General features: G+C 37.0%; 1 protein-coding gene across 2 annotated transcripts in view; it reads left to right on the forward strand.

Annotated features, from left to right (window-relative positions):
• LOC148944753 (uncharacterized) overlaps positions 1 to 20,723 on the forward strand; it is a 222,363-nt gene extending 201,640 nt beyond the window's left edge. For both annotated transcript variants that reach the window (XM_089099791.1, XM_089099792.1), the window contains exon 5: positions 17,325 to 20,723. In XM_089099791.1, coding sequence (XP_088955917.1) covers positions 17,325 to 17,743 — 419 coding nt within the window. In that variant the 3' untranslated portion in view covers positions 17,744 to 20,723. The remainder of the gene's footprint in view (positions 1 to 17,324) is intronic.
• Positions 20,724 to 21,245: the final 522 nt, after the last annotated feature.

Genomic DNA, 21,245 nt, shown 5'->3' on the forward strand with positions numbered 1-21,245 from the left:
TTATATATTTTCCTTGATGCATGACGTCTATTTTCTTATTAAAATTTACAATAATTTCTCTTCTTCGAATATTCTTTCATATATGAGAATACTTCTAGCTGTATACAAAAATAATTTCCGAGCCTTAAGGGGGATTAAGGGATTTTTCTTAAGAGGATGTGTCTTGTGGATCGCCCCGCGCACCCTCTGTGCATGTGTGGAATAGAAGTGTTGGTGCTTCAACATCGGTTTGAAGGGAATTGGAAACTACTAATGTCATTGACAGTGCAGCGTTGTCCAGCAAAACTAAAAACATCCAAAAACAAAGTATTATTTCCCAAAAAATCTCAACTCGAGTAGCCGGAAGTTACCGTATCTACGTAAAAGATTCGTAACCATTTTAATTAGACCTACTGACTGTATCACAGCAGAGAGAATATGCAGTATCGGAAAAGGCTATACTCTCCGTAAAAAAATTTAAACACATTTAAAACCACACAAGATTCATACACCGCCTTCGCGCATGCGTGATTCTAATGTACACATCACGGTATGTCTATGGAAAAACCTATTTTTGCCAGGCTGCAACTGAACTAAGTTTGTGACGTATTTGTTCAGACCCTATTCGTGTGTTATGAAATGTGTATCATATTTGGAAAAAAAAGCTACAGTATAAAGTGGACTGTAACTGTATATACAACGAGAAGTAGTGTTCTGGCTTCGAGTACCCGTTGTAGAACGTCCCATGCCGATCGTTTTCAAAGCTGATAGTCAGTGATTGGCTGTGAGTCGCGAATACATACCAATTATACATGTAGATTTGAGATATCAGCAGATTCACCTGCTTCTCATACATTTCCAAATGCTAGAGCTCAGGAAACGCGAGGGTTTTGTTGTGGTTTTATTCGGAATTAAAAACGACTAGTTCCTGCGACTGTGTAGCGCTATCTAATAACTAGAAAAAAAAATCAAAACTTCCTTTAATCTGTTTTGATTTCTGAATTTCACTCTGAATTTATTTCAATTTAACTTACCATTTTCTCAAAGTACGCATGTTTTTCGTTTTTATTATTATTTTTTTTTTTTTGCTATAAAAAAAGGGTAGGCTACTTTCCAATTATGCTGGCCTCTCTAAAAAGTCAGGTTTGGTTAATGCTAATGAAAAAAATTAAAATAGGATGAATATATAATAGTTTATAAACAACTTTGGGCTATAAATTTGCGCATTGGGGGGGGGGGGGAAAAGCACTGCATATATTAAATACGTAACCTAACCTAGGTACCTTCCCCCCCCCCTAAACCCCAAGAAACCACAGTTTAATATCGTATACGCAATGAAAACCACGCTATCATTGCCTACTCTATAGCGGTTAACACGTCAAAAACGGGTTTTATCATTGCCTACTTTATTGCGGTTAACCCGAGAGGCCCGCATAATGGGAAAGTATCTAAAAAAGTAATGGCTAGGTTAATAGCAACGAAAACGCGCACTAATGTACCTACTGTCTCTTTTTTGCAAAAGTGTTTTTTTTTATATCTTCGGCATAATTTAAATCCAAAGTAAAATATAAACAAAATATATTTTTTAAATTTAAGGAGGCGATTTTTTTGCTTTCTCAATGAAAGCACCAGAAAAGGGGCATTTTTCAGTGAAAATAGCTCCCAAAAAAAGCCTTTTTCAAACTATCGAGCGGGGACAAAAAAATCTACGGAGTAAGTGTCCCCTCCAATTGACGTCCCCTAGCCATCCCCTTTTGCCTCGTCCTTCCATTTTAGGATAACTTCTTATCGAGTCCAAGAGCATTTTTATTTCAACAACTGATGTCGATATTCAGCCCGAAATGTTTCTTTAGATGTCGAATTACAAGCCACTGCAAAAAATTTGGCCCTAAGAACCATTTCTTGTGAAACAGGGTGTCATGTGGTGATTTTTTTTTTTTTCCTTGCCTCAAAATCACTCTGAGGAATTTAACGGTCTGTGTTTTGTTTGATGCTTAGAAATGGCCGCACAAGCATAAGGTATATTACAAAACTTTCATTTTGTGTTTTCTATTTTGTTTTGTCAATAATCACTCTCTCTGTCGCACTGAAAAATAAATGGTAACTTTTGTGTATCTGAAATCACTCCACTTATGGCCACGCTCAGGCCACTTTTCTCTACATAGATATACAATGTCTTTTTTTAATCAGGATGATTTCAGGATTGAAAAATCCTTCTCGTAAAAAAAACGTTTCTTTCTCGAAGATTTCTGAATAGCTGACCCCCCCCCCTCCCAGTCAAAAATTGAAACAACAATGTTTTCGTTTATTTTGTAACTGAAAACGATTAGGCTACTATTGATGCGGCCTCTTCGATCAACGTATCAATGTTCTCCAGTTTTCGAGTTTGTATTTTGACATATTTTATGTTGACGTATAAGGCGAATTCGGTTCTTTCATATCTTTTTCAGCACCAGCGAATTATCTAAATGGCAGCCGAACAGATAATGTGCCCGGAAAAACTGTATCTCCTTACCCTTCCTTTCTCTACCACTGTGTTTTAGGGCATAATGATGGCTTAAAAAAAGGCTTAAAACGATGGATTGTTTTTTTATCTTACGGGATTCTTTTATGCCAAAACTAAAGCAATGTGTTTTTTCGATAAAGGATGTTTATACTTGTCCAACAAATTGCTATCGAGGTCAAATTGCGATCCACTACAAAGAAGGGAGAAATGGAAAGGCTTCGAGCATAGCAAATGGCCAATATCACTCGTCAATGAATTTTAGCCGGTCGCAAATCAATGTTATTACCAACGAAATACCGATGTCTCTTTTCCTTTGACAGGGCATCACTTTCCGAGCTCTGTTTGGCATCGAAGTTAGACTGCACTGGCGTAACCGTCAAAGTGCCAACCTGAATTGCATAAACAAGTTTGTAGTTCCAATCATCTATCTTTATTTTGGAACTACTATTGAGTTCTATTTGAACGTACAGGTCTAGACCAAGACCGTCTTAGATGGTGCCCATGGTTGCCGTGATTTTTCTGCAAGGATTTTCTGAAAAAATATTTGCTAACCTGAAAATATGTTGCTTGCTATATTTGTTAGAGTGGTGATACCCTCTACATGTCATCACAACCCTCAGTAGATGAGTATGTCGCCGCTGTTTGCGAACGTTGGCTTGTTTTTAGTTTCCGCCAGCTTGTACCGCAACTGTTTTTGGTCTGAATTAAAGGGCGGACCCCTTTTAAAACTCAAAAGCCAAGCATAATATTGGCCGAATGCCGCAATCCCATCTCTTCCTTTGGTTCAGCCTCCGGTTTGGCTGGCATATTATCTTTGCCAACCAAAGAAATTTGAAGTAAATAGAATGAACAAATGAGGAGATTCTCATTGGAAATTCAGTCTAGGATTCTTGTGACACCTTGCCTGTTTGTAACACCTTGGTCCAGACTTACATCTTGTCCCTACAAGCATGACTCAGATATTTCATATAGGCCTATGACAATTTCTCCATCCTCACATCTTGCTCATTCTCAATCACAGACAAAATTTATGTCTTAAGTTTACTTATACAATATTTATGACTCAAAACTATCCGTTCTTTATACTGGCTTAATATTTCTCACAGAAGAGCCAATCAGGTTTTCAAAAAGTGGAGCAATTAGTCTCTTTAGTAATTGTATTTCTTTGTCTATCTAGATTTATCGCTCAGCATTGGTTAATCCGTATTATTATTTAACCCGGTTTAAGAAGGTGAGGCTATTTTTCTCCCCAAAAATAAGGAATAATGCGATTGGCTTGCGAAATGCATTACACATATTAGCCAATAGAACTGAAATCCGCTTTGTAGCACGGAAGTATTAGATAGTAATATCTCTTTCTGTTTGCTTCCACCGCACATCACGCTCCTACGAGTATGTCCAGGGCCGTTTAACGGAGAGGGTGGGGGCAATTGGATCGCAGTTGGGGGCGCAACGAATGGGGGGTGCCCACTTTTATCAGTTTTATCACTTTGATTTTTTTCTTATATTTGAATCGGGAGGAGGCGCTATAACTAATTTTGCCCCGGGCACCAACAACCCTAGGAACGGCTCTGAGCATGCCCCGTGTATTCCATATTTGGCGTCTTCTCCAATTTTCATGCTCTGCCTACATGAATGAACAAGCGTTGTTTGATATTTACATCACAGTCAATACTATTTTTATTCCAACTACAATTTGTTAAAATTTATACACTTTTCCATTTCCCCAGCTCTTGTCTGGCTTAAATACAAAGTTTTTCACAGTCTTCACCCTCTACCTAAATGAATGAACGAACATCTAACCCTTTGATTTAATCCTTATGGTAAATACCATTTTCATTCCAAATAAAATCGGCTAAAAAACTTTTTATATAATTTTCCACTCCTAGTTCATAAGGCCATATCCAGGGGGCTAGGGGTTTGACCCCCCGTAAGCCAAATGTTTGTCTGACTCGTAAAAACGTAACAAAAATGGACATAAACAAATTTTGTATGCCCCCCCCCAAAAAAAATTTTTTTTTTTTTTGTAAAACCCCCTCCGAAAAAAATCCTGGGTACGGCCTTGCTAGTGCTTGTGTTGTTTGGATCCAAAAGTATTTCCTAATCTTCATCCTCTACCTATATGAATGAACGAGCATCTAACCCTTTGATTTAATCCTTATGGTAAATACCATTTTTATTCCAAATAAAATTGGCTAAAAAACTTTTTATATAATTTTCCACTTTCCTAGTTCATAAGGCTATATCCAGGGGAGCTAGGGGTTTGACCCCCCCCCCAGCCGAAATTTTTGTCTGACTCGTATAAACGTAACAAAAATGGACATAAACAAATTTTGTATGCCCCCCCCCCCAAAAAAAAAATAGTAAAACCCCCTCTGAAAAAAAAATCCTGGGTACGACCTTGCTAGTTCTTGTGTTGTTTGGATCCAAAAGTATTTCCCAATCTTCATCCTCTACCTACATCAGAGTTTATAGAATTATCCAGTAAGTTTATCGCAGATCATTTCTGGTCTTCATTCTCGGTACGAACAAAAAGCTCCTCCCACTTCTTTCTGCATTAACGGGTTAATCTGTTTCCGTCAATCAATGAGAAATGGTTACAAAGTGCATTATTCGTAATACCGGGTTTCCACTTGTTTCGTGTCCAAGAGAAATCTGACTTGTCTACCCATGAAAAGATCTAATGCCGCTTATGTTTCTATCTGCAAAAACGTTCTCTGGAGCACTCGCACCTTGGTCCGGGTTTTTATAATGGGTGAGATAGGGTATGATCATACTGCTAATTCTATAAACTGTGACCTACATGAATGAGTTAGCGCCTAACCCTTTGATTTTCTTGCTACGGTAAATACCATTATTATCCCAACTAAAATCGACAATTTTTTTATGATTTTCCACTTTCCTAGTTCATGTCTCACATTCTATACAAAGAGTTTCGCAATCTTCATTCTTTGTCTAAATGAATAAGAAAGTGTCTAACCCTTTGATTTTCTCATTACGGTAAATACCAGTTTTATTGCAACTGAAATTCGCTAAATTTGTTTAAAATTTTCCAATGTCCTAGTTAACGTCTTGCTTGGACAATCTCCAATCCAATATTTCACAATCTCCATCCTCTGTCTAAATGAATGAGCAAGCATCTAACCCTTTGTTTAATCATTACGTTAAATACCAGTTTTATACCAAATAAAATTGGCTAAATTCCTTTTTTTTTATTTGCCATTTCCCTAGTTCATGCCTTGACACAAAGTTCATGACACAAAGTATTTCACAATCTATCCTCTGTCTATTTGAAAACCCTTTGATTTTCTTGTTACGACAAATACCATTTTTATTTCAACTAAAATAGACAGTTTTTTTAGTGATTTTCCATTTTCCTAATTCATTTCTCACTTCGATACGAAGTGTTTCCCTATCTTCATTCTCTGTGAATCAACAAGCGTATAACCCTTTGATTTTCTCATTAATTTAAAAATACCAGTTTTATTGCATCTAAAATTCACTAAATTTCTTTATAATTTTCTGTTGTCCTAGTTCATGTCTTGCCAGGGGTGTAGCTCCAGCATTTTTATTTGGGGGGCAAAAGGGGATCACATCCGCAAAGTCAAGGGGCATGGGCTATATAATAATTTCTCTCTTCAAATTATTGGGGGGCAGCTGCTCTCCTCAATCTTGCTTAGACATAAAATATTTCACAATCTCTATCCTCTGTCTAAATGAATGAACAAGCTTCTAACCCTTTGGTTTAATCATAACGTTAATTACCAGTTTTATTCAAAGCACAATTGGCTAAAAAAAAACTATAATTTCCCATTCCCTAGTTCATGCCTTGCTTGGACACAAAATATTTCAAAATCTCCGTCCTCGGCCTGAGGACGGATATGAGTGAACAAGCGTATAACCCTTTGGTTTAATTATTACGGCAAATACCAGTTTTATTCTAACTCAAATTGGCTATTTTTTTATAATTTCCCATTCCCTAGTTCATGTCTCGCTTGGATACAAAGTGTATTTCACAATATCTAAATGTCAGACGTTCAGATTTATAGGTGACTGAAGCTTGCCCTGCAGACATATTTTTTATGGAATATCTGATAGACAATGTCTGCGGGAATGACGTTTCACTGCGTAAATCAGATATCCAGGTAATCGATTACTCAAAGAAATTTGATAGCCCATCCTGACTCTTGGTAGGATTATATTCCTGTAATTTGTGCGCTTCAGTACAGATTCTGACATACAAAGAGAAAAGAGATGGGGACGTTGTCCCTTCAGGATCTATTCTGCGACCTTCCGAGTTAGATTGGGAAAAAATTAGAGTCTGGAATAGACTACGTATCCATACTGCAGTCATGTAATCTATGAAGGAATATAATATGTTTGTATTTAATGCCCATTCACGATACAATTTTACTAATTTAGCTAGCGCTAATTTAAGCCAATCAGGATTTTCCGTAGAATTTTTCAGCCAAACCAAAGATCCGATGAGAAATCTGATTGGCTCAAATTAGTGCAACCAAAATTTGACACTTGAAACACATCATTGCAGATGGACCTTAATTTGACTGAAGTTGACAGATCACATTATTTAGGATATTAGTGAGATTATATCGCTTCAACCAAACATCATAGAGAGGGGGCCGAGTTTCTATTTTTTTAATGTAATACAAGATAAAATATCGCCAAAAAGAGTGATAGATGTAAGCCCCAGCCCCCTTACACCACAGAAAAAATATTTTTATATATCTTGCCATTTCACTCAAATTGTGTTTTCTGGATCAAACTACTTTAGTATCTGAGCCACTTACTTTGAGTATTGCTAGATTCATTCGACAATAAATACAAAAAATGTAAGGAAGAAAGAAAGAAAGCATACACACGCCAAAAAGAATAAGACGATAATCACAATTAAGGACAAATGAAATTAAAATCAATTCTGCGTAAGCTGGATGTATGACCTTTAGCACCAAATGTATAGGTATATCAAGAGTTGTTTTCTGCAAGTAGAACTATAATTCTATGTTAGGAAATCACTGAATGCATTGACAAATTAAACTCACGAGTTGCAGTGCGCTGTTTGCTTCTATGCTTTGCGTAAATTGTGCAATCACGCTCTAATTAGAGATTGGTTTTAGTTTGGTAAACTTGCGTTAATTAAGTAAATTACACTACTTTAGTCTATGTTAGGGGGGGGGGGTCCCCCCTGGATCTGCCACTGGTACTGCAATAGAAAGTTAGCAGGGGTAGTAGTTGTTATACGCCCTTTTGCGTAATTTCAAGCCAGTGAAAACAACGAAAAGTTTCTTTATTCAGCCTATGTTTAGGCTGTTGAAGCGCGGAACATAGCTAGGTTGACTTGTCAACCACCCTCCATCCCTCAGAATGAATCCCTTTAGTCGGTGACTATTTATTTCAATAGCCTAATTTATTCGGTGTTTTAGCTTCAGTTCTTATGTTTTGCGACAATTGAAAACCAAATGTTGCGTAAAGCCATCCTTAAAAGTCCTGCTATTCTTAGCAAATATCTTCGAGCAAAAAAGAATAAATTTCATAAAAAAAATAAGTTGCAACAATTGCGGTTTAGGCGTTGAATTGCAAAACTATAAGTGTTTTCTTTTTAATGTATTACGCTCAGTTGCAAATTCCTTGGGGCTTCGGTATGTGTCCTTTGCAAAAAAAAAAATGCTTGATCTAAGGTGTCTTCAAATTTATTGTCTCGTATACACCAGAAGTAACTTAACTGCCATCTAGATTTGAGGTTCTTAAAGTTTATTTTAAATTCTGAAATGAAAAACATGTTTGGCCATTCACCTCTAGAATAAATATATACAAGCTGAAATACTGACAGTAATATTTTTTGTTTGGATGTAGATCAGATGTCCAAAATCAAAACGCTTTCTGCGCTGAAAACATCTCCAGCAACTGCAGCAAAGGGTAGACAATAATGTGTTTCGAATGGAAGTAATAAAAAATTAGACATACAGAAATGCTTGCAAAGAATTCACCAATCACTAAAGTGTAACTGATAACTATGTTTTATCTAACTCTAATTATAAAACAAACATATTGCAATGATTGTACAGAATTCGCCAATCGATGAAGCGTAATTGATAACTGGTTTGGTTTGACCTAACTTAAATGCTGCATCTATTTGACTTCGTTTTTTTTTCAGGGAATTTATTTTGACTTAGGTAGACAGAGCTATACACAGCAACAATTTTAAGGAGAAGGGGCTTTTTAAAAGAACTGCACCAAGGCAAGTGTCTAAAATCCCCATAAAGTCTCGGGTCAAAATATCCCAAACCTTTTCCGCGGGGAGGCCCCCCCAGACTAATCTTAGGCTAGGGAAGTTACCCCTTCCTCATTTTCTCTCCTATGTGCCGGTATGCTGTTTGAGTAACCGGAAAAGATCATTAATTTAGACATTTTATTCAACTAAAACAGACTTTCGGGAAATAGGAACTTCATTGGAGGGGGTAAAGAGTGAAGCTTCGAACATAATGGGATAATGGTGCGTGCACCACTATTTTGGCTCCAGGCCGCTTGGTGCAACGGAGCTGTCTACAGTTGTAGTGGTAGTAGTAGTAGTACTTCAAGCTTAATCAAATCTTTTTTAGACTTGTAGGCACCAATTCGTGTAAATCGTGGATTTATAGTGCTTAACCCCTAGTTTGTGTGGCCTTTACAAAAACGAAAAGAAAAAACTTCAACTAAGGGAGATTCTATCCTTGAGTTTCCCCGTAATGATAATGATAATCATCATTATAGGGCTATTTAAGTCAACTAAATTAGATTGATTTAAAACTTAATTTGAATTAATCTAAGTCGGGCCTAAATTTATAAATTGATATATACCACTGATGCATAGTGTTTAACCCCTTATATGCTTTTTTTACAAAAAATATGTTTGGCTTGAATTAAGAGAGATTGGTTATTTCCATCCGGGAATTTTGTTGGTCAGAGCATTTTCTGCCGTCTGGAAAAAAACTTCTTGGATTGGCACCGTTTCTAACAATGTATTAATCTCACAATTTCACTAATTCTTGGAGCTTTTCTTCTGTATCGCACCAATAGAGATTAATTGCCAATAAGAAAAGAGTTAGATTCGAGTATTTTTAAGTCAAAATTCTGGTACAATGCCAACTTAAATGGGCAACGAATTAAATGCTGGAAGAATGCCTTAGTGCGTAATTTTATTCAATCAGCTGAGCAGATTCCCTGTTGTAGGATGGGGTATCCTTACCTGGAGGAAAGATTTGTTTGTATAAATGTGTTAGGGTTACAAGTAGGATTCTCCTCAGCTCGTCATCTTCCTGGCCCTAGCCAAAGAGCCAGCTTCTAATTTTGTGTGTACATTCGGATCCTCATTTTAGGCTCATACTGAATATTGGGGGGATGGAGGCCTGAATCCCCCTCTGTGATTGAATTTTTTCCATAGTATGCGTCGTGTAACCTGTCTCTTTTGTCTTTTTGAAAAATGTACCCCCTCGTTTCAAAATATGATCCGTCACGATATAAATTTCTCCATTATGTTCCCATTCCTTTGTTATCGTTCCAATTATCATATTATATACCCCATTTTCCCTTCTACTTCCTTTGTTTTTTTCCTTTCTGACCTCTATCTCTTGTGTCTGAACACGAATTGCTTTTCCTCAACGATCCTTGACTTGACATTGTATAAGTCTTCCTTGGCCTCGACTTTTATATCCTTCCATAAAATTGAATGATATATCCTTTCAACTATACTTACTTTTAGAACTACTCAAAATGAGTAAGATGGAAGGAGATTTAATCCACTAGACTGTACTAAGACCTCACAGCGCCTAGACCTTACTGCTTGGCTTGTTTTTAAGTTTGACCCTTAGTTCCATAGCTTAGTTAGTTGCTCCAACGCCGGCTAGCGCATAAGTCGGCAACGGTGCCTCTCTGCGATGATATCTGAAGAGCTTGCGAGTAGTTAGACCTTGAAGTGCAAATTTAGCCCATCTGGATTTGTGATACCGGTTTTTTAGATTAAATCTTTGCAATGTATGCCCTTTTTATTGTTTACCTATGTTATCCTTTGGCCTTGACTTTGTTATCCAGAACTTTTGACTACCTGGATTTTGACTTACCCGGACTTTGTTAGTCATAGTTACTGCCAGGTTAGCCATAGTTACTGCCAGTTACTGTACAGTTACTGCCAGGAAAGGAGTAAAGTGAGGGGTCTCAATCACTATAATGCACCTTGAATTCACTGCCTTCAGTTATGTAACTCTACATATTAGTATTTAGTCAACTTTTTAAAAATCTTATAGAGAAGGGAATATTCCGTTCTAAGTATTTCTCGGTGAGCTTTTTGGTACTTAATGATATACGCCTTACCGCTCAAGTTGTTCATTCATTGATGTATTATAGAACCGGTTTTTTTCGTTAGTTTCTTTCAGCTTAGCGTGAATCAAGACAAAGACAAGTGACAGAATAGATGAAAAATATATACTTTAGGCTATGTGTTTGCACATTAGGGGGGTGGGGTGGGGGTTAAAGTATTTGGACACTGTGAAGCTAGAAAACAATTCTTACTAAATAATTTGCAGAATAATTGTCTCTAACACATTAGGCATGAAGACCCGCTACACTTTACCCCCCCTCCCCTAACGCGCTAATACATAGCCCAAATTTATTTCTAAAGAATTATATTTTTATCTTACCTTGATATATTTCATTAGGATTGAGTGCAAGAGAAACATATTAGAAGAAAATTAGGTAGCTCGTATATCATTAAAGTACCGTTTTTTTTTGAATTTGGATAAGAAAATAAATTTAAAATTGTCAATGTGAAAACGTAATGCTACTAGTCCGGGGGTCAGACTACTATAATGTGACAACTAGGTGGTCAGAAAGACACAGTCAGTTTGACACTAGTTTCCGACTATATCGACCACGCTGAATCTGAATATGGGGGGTGGCAAAGCTGGAGATCATGGCTTGACCTTGTAAAAGCAAAAAAAGACCCTTTTTAGGCCTATAAAACGTGTACAGACTGTTTATTTTTTTTCTAAGGTTGTACCACTCCGATTTAGTGGTGCGACATCTCATTTTGGTCCTAATATGGTCTTCTCATAGAATATGTTAAATTATTTCCAATATATTGTATAGCCCAGGAGCTATAGGCTAATATTTATTAATTTTCCCCAAAAATCTCAAAATTCAAAGGTTAATTTTCAACTAAACCACGTATCTCGGAACTTTCTAATAATTTTTTGTTGTTCATTCTTTTCCAAAATTTACCTTTCGTATTTAGCTTCACATTGCCGCAAAGTTCAAAGCTTAAACTGTTCGGTGAAGCCGTCTAGAATTTTTGAAAAAGTATAGGCCAAAAAATATATGCAAAAATAAATTTATCCAAAATGATGATGTGACACATCTTTTATGCTAGAATTTAACGCCAAATCCGAATATGAACTTTACTTTGCAGCCCAATCTTAACTTCGTTTGCTGTAGGCTAATTACTTATTTGTAGGTCTAATTTTTTTTTGATAAATGGTATTGCAGGACATGTTTTTATGCCAAGTTGTGACGCCGAGTCCAAGGGTAGTCTTGGTCATCGTATTTCAACTTTAGTTGCTATATGCTATTTAATTTGCTATAAGCTCTGATTTTCTTGGAAATATAGTTGTAAATCCAGATTATAATGAACCTACGAAGCTTTGCAAGCTAGTAAACGGACACGGAAGAAATATGCTTGACAGAAGCTGAAAGCTTAAGCCGGTAACATGATTAAAGAGTGTTTATTATTTTAAGTACTGTATATGTATATAAAAATACGTGTTGAAATTTAATTAGTAAAGGTACTGATAAAGCCTGTCAAAAATACAATTCCCGCACATCCCAACGGTTTTCCTCAAACATACCAAAAAAATCCCACTAATCCTCGTCCGAACCGTTGCTGTCGGCACCACATCGCCCACCACATGCGCAAAGAATGTCGCTTGGCTTTATTTTAAAAAGTGCCCCAAACAAGGGCACTTTTTACCACACACAGTTTTACAGTAATAAAAGCTTGAAGCCTTGTTGACAGATGGAGGCCAGGAGGTCAGCGCTGAAGTCAGTGGACTGACTCCTAAAATTTCGTGATGGGCCCAGCCAAACTCAAGTGGGTTGAAGACATAGGGCTTAGGAATCAGAGCCTGAAGAATAATGCTCCACTGAAGTATAGCTCTCTTGACGTGATATACGAAAGAACCACCTGTTGGGAGTAAGCTGTTCAAGTTCTTTTTTCTGGCAAATAAATGAATTCGGAGGTCATTGAGAGAATCAAATTCGGACTGTTTTTTGCTATATACCGATACAGCCAATTTCGTACAGATACGCAAGATTTTGGGCTCGTAAATAATGATGTTTTTGATATCACTCCTCACTTTCAGTTTAAGATCAGCACTTTCTTGAATGAGCTGTGATTTAACAGCAGATGTAGCAAATGTTTTTTGCCCTTCGAGAAGAAAAGACTGACCGTATCACGTCCTCTAATGCAAAGTAGCAGCCCTATTGACTCTACAACAGCCCACGATGTTCTATTCACAATTTTATGGATCGGAAAGACTTAGTCACGGAACTGAACGTAGAGCTTGGGTTCACAGTCTGGGACACACCTGCAGAGGAATATTTCGTCATAGTTCTGTAATAAAATGACAACAATGTCTGTGTCATTCGCTTCAACAATTACTCGGGAACATCCATTTCTGTAGCAATCGGCAACATGGAGAGCAACACGCGTGTCTGCTTCTTCATGTGTGCTGAACAAGTTTGCTTCGTAGTTCGGGTTCGGATCTAAAGTCATTTTGGATGGGACCAGTTTTAGCGCCTTCATTCTGTCACTGAATCCACCAGAGAGGTAAATGGTAAATCTTAATTTAGAAAGACAGACATGGCTCCACAATTCAAAAATACATTCGATAAGTCTTGCCTTACTCCCTGACTGCATAAGAAAAATATCCCAGTTTTCTAGCACCATGCTCTTCGTAACGATAAAACTCTTCGTCACTGTATTTCCTCTCCGCTCATGCCATCCACTACTGTCTTTTAGAACAATAGGACTCCCGGAAATGTTTACAAGGCCGAAAACTCCGTCATACCGATCAGCTACAATATGCAGCTCGGTTGTAGGTTGTAGTCGATTTAAGAGTCTTGCAAGGATTTGTTTCGAAAATGCCTCAACGGTTTCGTTTTTTTCTGGCACTTGCAACCGGATTAACGGCATGAAATCTACCATCACACCAGTTCCCTTGACCGTGTTAATCGGTACTTCGCTAGTCCAACTTTCTGAACTTTCAGAGGTGCGAATGAACTCGAGGAAACTCACCTTGGTACCCGATCAAAGTTTAATACGTTCACTAGCTACTGCTTCAAATATTGCTGAGGCGTAGGGCAAAAGTTAATTCGGCAAGATCTTACTTAGCATCTCAAGCGTAGATCCTGGAATAGTGCCAACAGTAACCAATATCCCTTTAACAGCTTCCAATTCAGCATAAATGTTGCTACCGGTCTTGGTCGTTGAACGTTTGGCCTGTTTTGTTTCGCAATCAATAGTATTTACTTTAACCTTGGAAAAGGGGTTGGGTTTTCCATCGAAGTATACTTCCAATGCTTTTAAACCACTAGCACGTGTTCTCAGGAGGCTCTTTGCCACTGCTTCATCAGCGACTTGATTTGAAATGATATTCACCAATGATTCCTCATCACATGTAAAGGGATCAATATGGTCTTCGACAACAGAGACCACATTAGGCTACTGACAAGGTTTTCTCGGCGCTTCTCAAAGGTTGCATTTTTGCTTCCTTCACCATCAAATTCACTCATGCTCATCATGTTCGTCAAACATTTTGAGATAAAAACTCAAGTTTTCAAGTTTTGTTGAAAACTACAAGTTTTCATCTTGAAGCCTAATACTCAGTTTCTGTTTACTCACTTCCAGCAATCAGAAAGTTATTTAGCCTACCTGTCCATGACATTACATAGTTACATAAGGCAGGCATTAGGCGTCGTTCAGTTCTTATTCTTAGCTCCAATCAATAACAGTACAGCTTCTCAATCACACTACCAACCTCAAGTTTAATCAGCAACAGAGTTCACAATATTGCTGTTGTTGTTGTTGTTGATAGTGCTTCCGGGCTGTTGCCCACTGCACACATGACATAAACAATGTTTTTGAACACTCACGATCACTTAATCTTTCACAACTATATTGAAAGGTTGGCTTAACAGATTGCAATCTTTGAAGATGACCAGGGCAGGTTCTTGGCTTAGGATTTGTAGGGAGACTGTCACTGTCCCATTCTTATCAGCAGATAAACTGAGAATCAGTCAGCATTGTAAATACACTTTTAATTAAAACCAAAAAAAAGAAAAAAAAAAAAAAAAGTTATTTGGTTGAAAAGTAAAGTTCGTATTCGGATTTGGTGTTAAATTCTAGCATAAAAGATGTGTCACATCATTTTGGAAAAGTGTATTTTTGCATATATTGTTTGGTCTATACTTTTTCAAAAAATTCTATACGGCTTTATCGAACAGTTTAAGGTTTGAACTTTACGGCAATGTGAAGCTAAATACGAAAGGTAAATTCTTGGAAAAGAATGAAAGACACAAAAAATATAGAAAGCTCCGAGATACGTGGTTTAGTTGAAAACATATTCAATAAGAAGACCATATTAGGACCAAAATGAGATGTCGCTCCACTAAATCAGAGTGGTACAACCTTAGAAAAAAAATGAACAGTTTGTACACGTTTTATAGGCCGAAAAATTGTATTTTTTTTTTTTTTGCTTTTACAAGGTCAAGCCGTGATCTCCAACTTTGCCGCCACCCATATTCGGATTCAGCGTGGTCGATATAGCCGGAAACTATTGTCAAACTGACTGTGTTTTTCTGACCACCTCAACTCAGAAATAAAAGAGATACGCTTTAGTGGCCCCCGGACTATACGGCTTCATTTTGGTGTTTGTCTCTATACTAAGAGCACCGCCAGAATATTTTCCATGGGGGTGGAAGAATATTTTCCCTGGGGGTGGAGAGGGTAAAAACTACCAGAAACACTATTTTTACCAGGATTTAAATGGGAGTATTTCTAATCTAAACCTTTGGTAGCACTGGATTCATGCTCTGCTTGATAATACGGGGCCCAAGGTTGAATTCTAGCTTCAATTATGTCGATTCGACACCCTATGCATCCTCAATGGTTCTGGAGGATATTTATACCCTTTATCCTATTTCTAATTTTACTCTTTTTAACACGATTTTTGTGTCTTGTTCCCAGGGGGTGTCATTGATCCCACGTGTCTTTTCCTGACGGTGGGTGTGCTGTATAAGATTAAAGACACTGGGGCCGTTTTAAGAATGAAGAACCTGCACAAAACCTCACTTCAAAAAATTTTTTAAGTTGTCTGAAGTGGACTATATTCGGTTTTTGCTGAAAACACATCCGTGAACACGAAGCAAAGTGCATTCTGGCTTGCAGAGATTTTATATTAAACATGGGGGAGGGGGTTAGATGTCAAAATATTTCCTCTTTCTACTTAAGATGCCACTTAAAAAAAAATTGTAACTTGTCTTATGTGGACTACATTCGTCTTTTTAAGGCTTATATGACCACAAACCAAGATCAATGCAGCTTGGAAATATTTTATTATAAAGATAGGGAACAAAATTTTTGGCTGTCAAAAATACTTTCTCTTCCATCGCAATTTTCTTTCCTCGAAATTCTATCTCCTTCCTATTTAAAACTTCCACTTTAAGATTTCGTATAGCCTAAGTTGTCTGAAATGGACCTTTATTCGACCTTTGTTGAAAACACTTCTGTGAATACGAAGCCAAGTAGAGACTTCATATTAAAGATGTGGGAAACAAAATAGGTTAAGAAAATGCTTCACACAAAATTATGTTTTAGAGGTCTTTGAAATGTCTCAGATGTTTCTTCTTGCAGAAAAACTAAACACGCTTGGCGAAACGTGAGAAAAGAAACTCATTTCTAAGTTGCTTTCAAAACTTACCCATCGGACTCCCCCCTCCCCATGAATACAAGCTTGATAATATAACACTTCCCTTTAAGGTATTTTGCCAAATTACACTATGCTTTCATCATCTCGAGTTTCAATCCCTGTTTTTTGTTCATTATACTAAATATCATAAAAATTTTAGCGGGTCATTTCCGCTTAAGCTTTTATTTCCTTTTTTATTCCAGTATTATTATTATTTCTGGCCTCTTAGAAGAGCTATATGATCGGTAGCGTTAACTGGGTGGGTGCAGGAGAGGGCATGTGCCCCCTCTATTTTTGCCTTCCTCTAGACTTTGAAGAATACAATTTTCGGGTATTTGCGTTGGGAAAATTGAGAAAAACGACAAATTTGTACCCCCCCTAAATTTCGAAAAATTCTAAATTTCGAAATTTCGAAAAAATAGATTTTGACCCTCTCTAAATTTTCGTGAATTGACGCCACTGTATATGAGCCAACTTCTGGGGTAAGTTACCTCGCTGGTTCAAAATGTCTGTGTAATATGTTATCATGTAGTGACATAGGATTCCCATTTCAGTATCAGACCCAGTCAAGGAGGGAGGATGGCTGGCCACTCGCTTGGGTGCAGTATAATTTTAGCAGTTCTTACTTATATTTATACCAACCTGTTGACTACCAAGGGTGTGACCGCCCTCTCTCATATACAAATCTGCAAAAAAAAAACAACAACAAAAAACAAACGAACAAACTGAGACATCAGAAATTGTTTATCGTATTATAAGATAGGGTAAAATCACTTAAAAACTAATTCTAAATGTACGAATTATTTAATTTTATTTTTTATTTTTAGGGGTTTCTCGTAATCGCTGCAGTAGTATGAGCAACGGGACTTCAAATAAGAAATCCTCTCCTGTGTCAGATAAGTGTCACCTAATCCCAACCCCAATGTTTACACTTGAGCCTGGGACAACCCCCATGTGTGTTCAAGTGCCGTGTAAGTCTAGGGCAACAAAAAAAAGCCCTGTGAGGACCGAGCCTAAGACATTTCCAAATTCTGCCAGTGGTACTGCCAGCTCCAGCGATTGCATCGCGAGCAGCTTACGTGTGCATAGTAGTCCCGTGCCAATTCGGCATGTCTGTGATAATATTACAAATAGTGAACTACTCCTTCAGTCGTCCGCTAGTGTTAAAGTTGCCAGTCTCCCAGTTGTTCAGTGTTTTACTGAGGGAATCCCTCATGATAAGCAGAAGCCAAGCTTCCCAGTTTGAATGGTCAGGGACAAATTTCTAATGTGGGAGACTACTTCGTCCAGTCAGTGACAATCTAAAAGTGACAAAATAATGTCTTAAGCTTTTATTGTTTACCAGAATCATGTCCAAAATAAAAGTCGATGAATTTTCGAGGAAGATCTACTTCGTTAACTGCTGCTTCTTCCATAAAAGAGTGATAATTAATTTTTAAGACAAGTAATATAATTACGAATAAGTGATTATGGTAATAGAGTTATGAATCGGCCAATTTTTAATATAGCCATTATTTGTTAACCAGCATATTCGCTAGATCTATTTGTTTTAAAGGTAAACATGGATCTTTCCTTAAAAACCGAAAAGGAATCAACTATTATTTTGGGATTTTAAAAGAGATTTGAAGATTAAAATATTACATTTATATATTGTCACTGACTCCATCAGAGGAGCAACTCCATCGAAGAAAGAATGACTGCTCGCTAGAGAGTTCTGTGATAGGTTTGAATGGTTTCCAGCTATTCCAGATGTCCTTCGACTCGGCTAGTGTCAACGTTATTCATATCATTTTTATTTGAAAAAGTAATAATAAACCTACTGATAAAGTTACGTCGAGCGTAACTTTCCGAGCGGAGTTATGTCGAGCGGAGTGCATAAGTGTGAATGTGCCCTATTCAGTGTTTTTGGAGGTCTTTCAGAACTTTTATGATCGGAAGAAAGCATATGTAAATATTTTCTAGGTTGGAACTCCTTTTTTTTTTCATTTCAGTTGGGAAACTGGAGATTTTGAAGGTTGTGTGTAGACAAGTCTAGTTTTATTTCTTTTTTCATTTGTGTTTTGATTTTTATAGGAACGTTCGAAACTTGCATTATATTCCATGGGCAAAGCTAAATAGGGTGCAAGGGTGAACAGTGCCACTCCCAGAACTCCCAGTACCACCACCCCTTGCCCTCTTTAGAAAAATCCTAAAAACGAATGCAACACAAAATTTCGATAGAAGATGGTATATTTGTACCCCCCCCCCCTCTAGCTGGCTAGTTGTCCCTTGGAAAAATTCCCTAGCCACGCCCATGTTATGTCCCCAAGCATAAAGGGTTAGCAGGGCACCAAATATAAACAGAAAATTTAAGTACCATTCAATTACCACTCTTCTTTAACGAGTTCTATTCTCATTTAATCTCAATTCAGAAAATTTAAGATATTTCAATATATTACGTCCAATGTGTTCTATATATCAGAAATAGGCTAATGTAGGCTCATAAATTTTTGCTTTGATTTTTTTATATATATATATATATTTGAAATTGTGCCGCTTTAAGAAACTGGCAACCTTTTATGGATCTAAAGTGCTTTCAGTTAGAGTAACTTAGAATTTTAGATAGCTGTCTTTTTATTTACCGGAGTTTTGTTTTGTTTTCCTTAGAAAAACTGTACTTCGCTCTGTTTATTTCTGAAACCTTTAAAACTGTATGGAAATTCATTTTTTAAATAGCAACAGATAAAAATGTTTTTAACCCAATATTCTTTTTTTAACATAATATTTTTTTTCTGTAAATTGTTTTTCCTTTTCTGTTACATAATAAGTTAATCATGTTTCAACAATTCATTTTTACGTTGACAAGTATTAATGTAAAAAAAAAAATCAAACCAATGACTAGACTTTAAGCTGTTTGCGCCAGTGTTGTCAGATCCCTTACACAAGATAGTTCAGCCATAAAAGCGAAAATGTGCCGAACGCACCATTTACCTAGCAAAAATTTACTCAAGTTGCAATTTTTCAAATGAAATAATTTTGAAAAATGCGCTGGCTGAACAATTTAATGCTCCTCTGTGTAAATAAAGCCCCCCAATTGCGTGACCAAGTCCATCAGACAACGCTAATTTGCACAATAATTTAAAGTCTACGCTTTTGTCTGGATCTTATGATAAGAACTGAGCGTGAATATTTTATCAAATATTCACGTAATTATTTGCTCCATAACTTTGAACTTAAAAAAATGTTTACTTTGTCGAAAAAAGGATTACAAGGGGATTAAGAGAGTGTAATGCAATGTTTTGTTGTTTGATTTTTAGATGTTTTTCTTTTTCGGAACAAGAGTTATGACTAATGTTTTTCAAACGAGGCCTTGAACAAGTTTCTCAGATAGATGGGATCGGTGATTGCAAAGGACTTTAATGCGGTTTTCCGCGTCCTTACTTGTTGCTAACAATTGTTGAAAAAATGCTTATGTGCCGCAAGAATAAGTATTGGATATTCGCCTATATATTTAGAAATGTATGACGGCGCAAGATTTGAAACATTATTCTAACCAGGAAAGAATTCCAAAATACGAAAGGAGTTGAGAATTATTTATGAAATTAAGAAAGGTACACGCTTTCATTTCTTGATAGATATATTTTTTTAATTACATGCTTAAAACATAGCAACATAATTGATAAACTACGCTAGCAAAGGCTTAACGTATTGCCTTAAAAAGAGTCTGCCGCACCCCTCCTCTCTTTGAATGGCCCTGGATCAAGCCTGACTACGCTAATGATTAATATCGAAAATAAAGTCTCCCTATGTGTTGCCTTTATCCATTGCATAAAAACATGCTTCAATATAAGTTGATTGCTTCTGTAATTTACTTGGTTCTTTCACCTTTTTCCTCCATTAAATCTCGTGTGAATTGTCAAGTATTCATAAAAGTTTGTGCATTTAAATTAAGAGCCTTCAGAAAACAAGTCTAGAGTTAAAAGGCCTTTAAATGTGATAATTTTACTTGAACCTTTATTGTGTTTATTTGCTTTCGACTTTTTGCTTTTAGAATTTCGAACTTTCCTCAAATCTAAGTAGCTATTTCAACATTAGTGGAATTTGGACGATAGGTAAGGCTTGTGCCAGTCAAGGGTTTCCGTGGCACGCTCAGAATTTTATTCGGTCTGCAGAGTGCCACATCCTTTTTTTTACATTCTGAACATAATATTTTGCATACCCATATGCATAGACATCTGGACATTTCCACTCTGAGATCAGGATCCCCCTAAGGCCCCCCTCGGTTCTAAAGATCCCTCTAAAGATCCGAAGCGTGTGCATCTTTGTGTTGCTAATACACCTGTTGTTCTGCGATATTCGGATCTTATTTGCTTGCCTACAGTTTGAAAAAACCTCTATATGCATAAGTCGAGTTTCCCTGAGGCAGGGGGGGGGTGTCATCCTTGGTGTACCACTGCTTGTATTTAGAAAGGAACCTTAAAACTACAGATCATACTTGGAATGCCATTTGTAGATGGTTGTTGATATTATAAGAGCTATCCGAAGACTCTAGAGGGTTTTGGCCTCTTAAACGATAAACCTTACTGTTTAGTATGAACTTTCCATTGAACTATAAATATTCTAGACGGGACTAACTTTATCCTAGATGTTGGCCTTAAGGCCCCATTCTTCATCTAGCTTTGTCAACGGCCATGGCATCCATGGTTTACCAGAAATGACACGAAAGCTCGGGAAGGGGTTATATTAGCAACAAAGGGACTTCCACGTCG

The sequence above is a fragment of the Artemia sp. Qi Xiang Cuo genome, chromosome 14 (genome assembly GCF_049724085.1).
Source record: "Artemia sp. Qi Xiang Cuo chromosome 14, ASM4972408v1, whole genome shotgun sequence".
Taxonomy (NCBI): Eukaryota; Metazoa; Arthropoda; class Branchiopoda; order Anostraca; family Artemiidae; genus Artemia; species Artemia sp. Qi Xiang Cuo.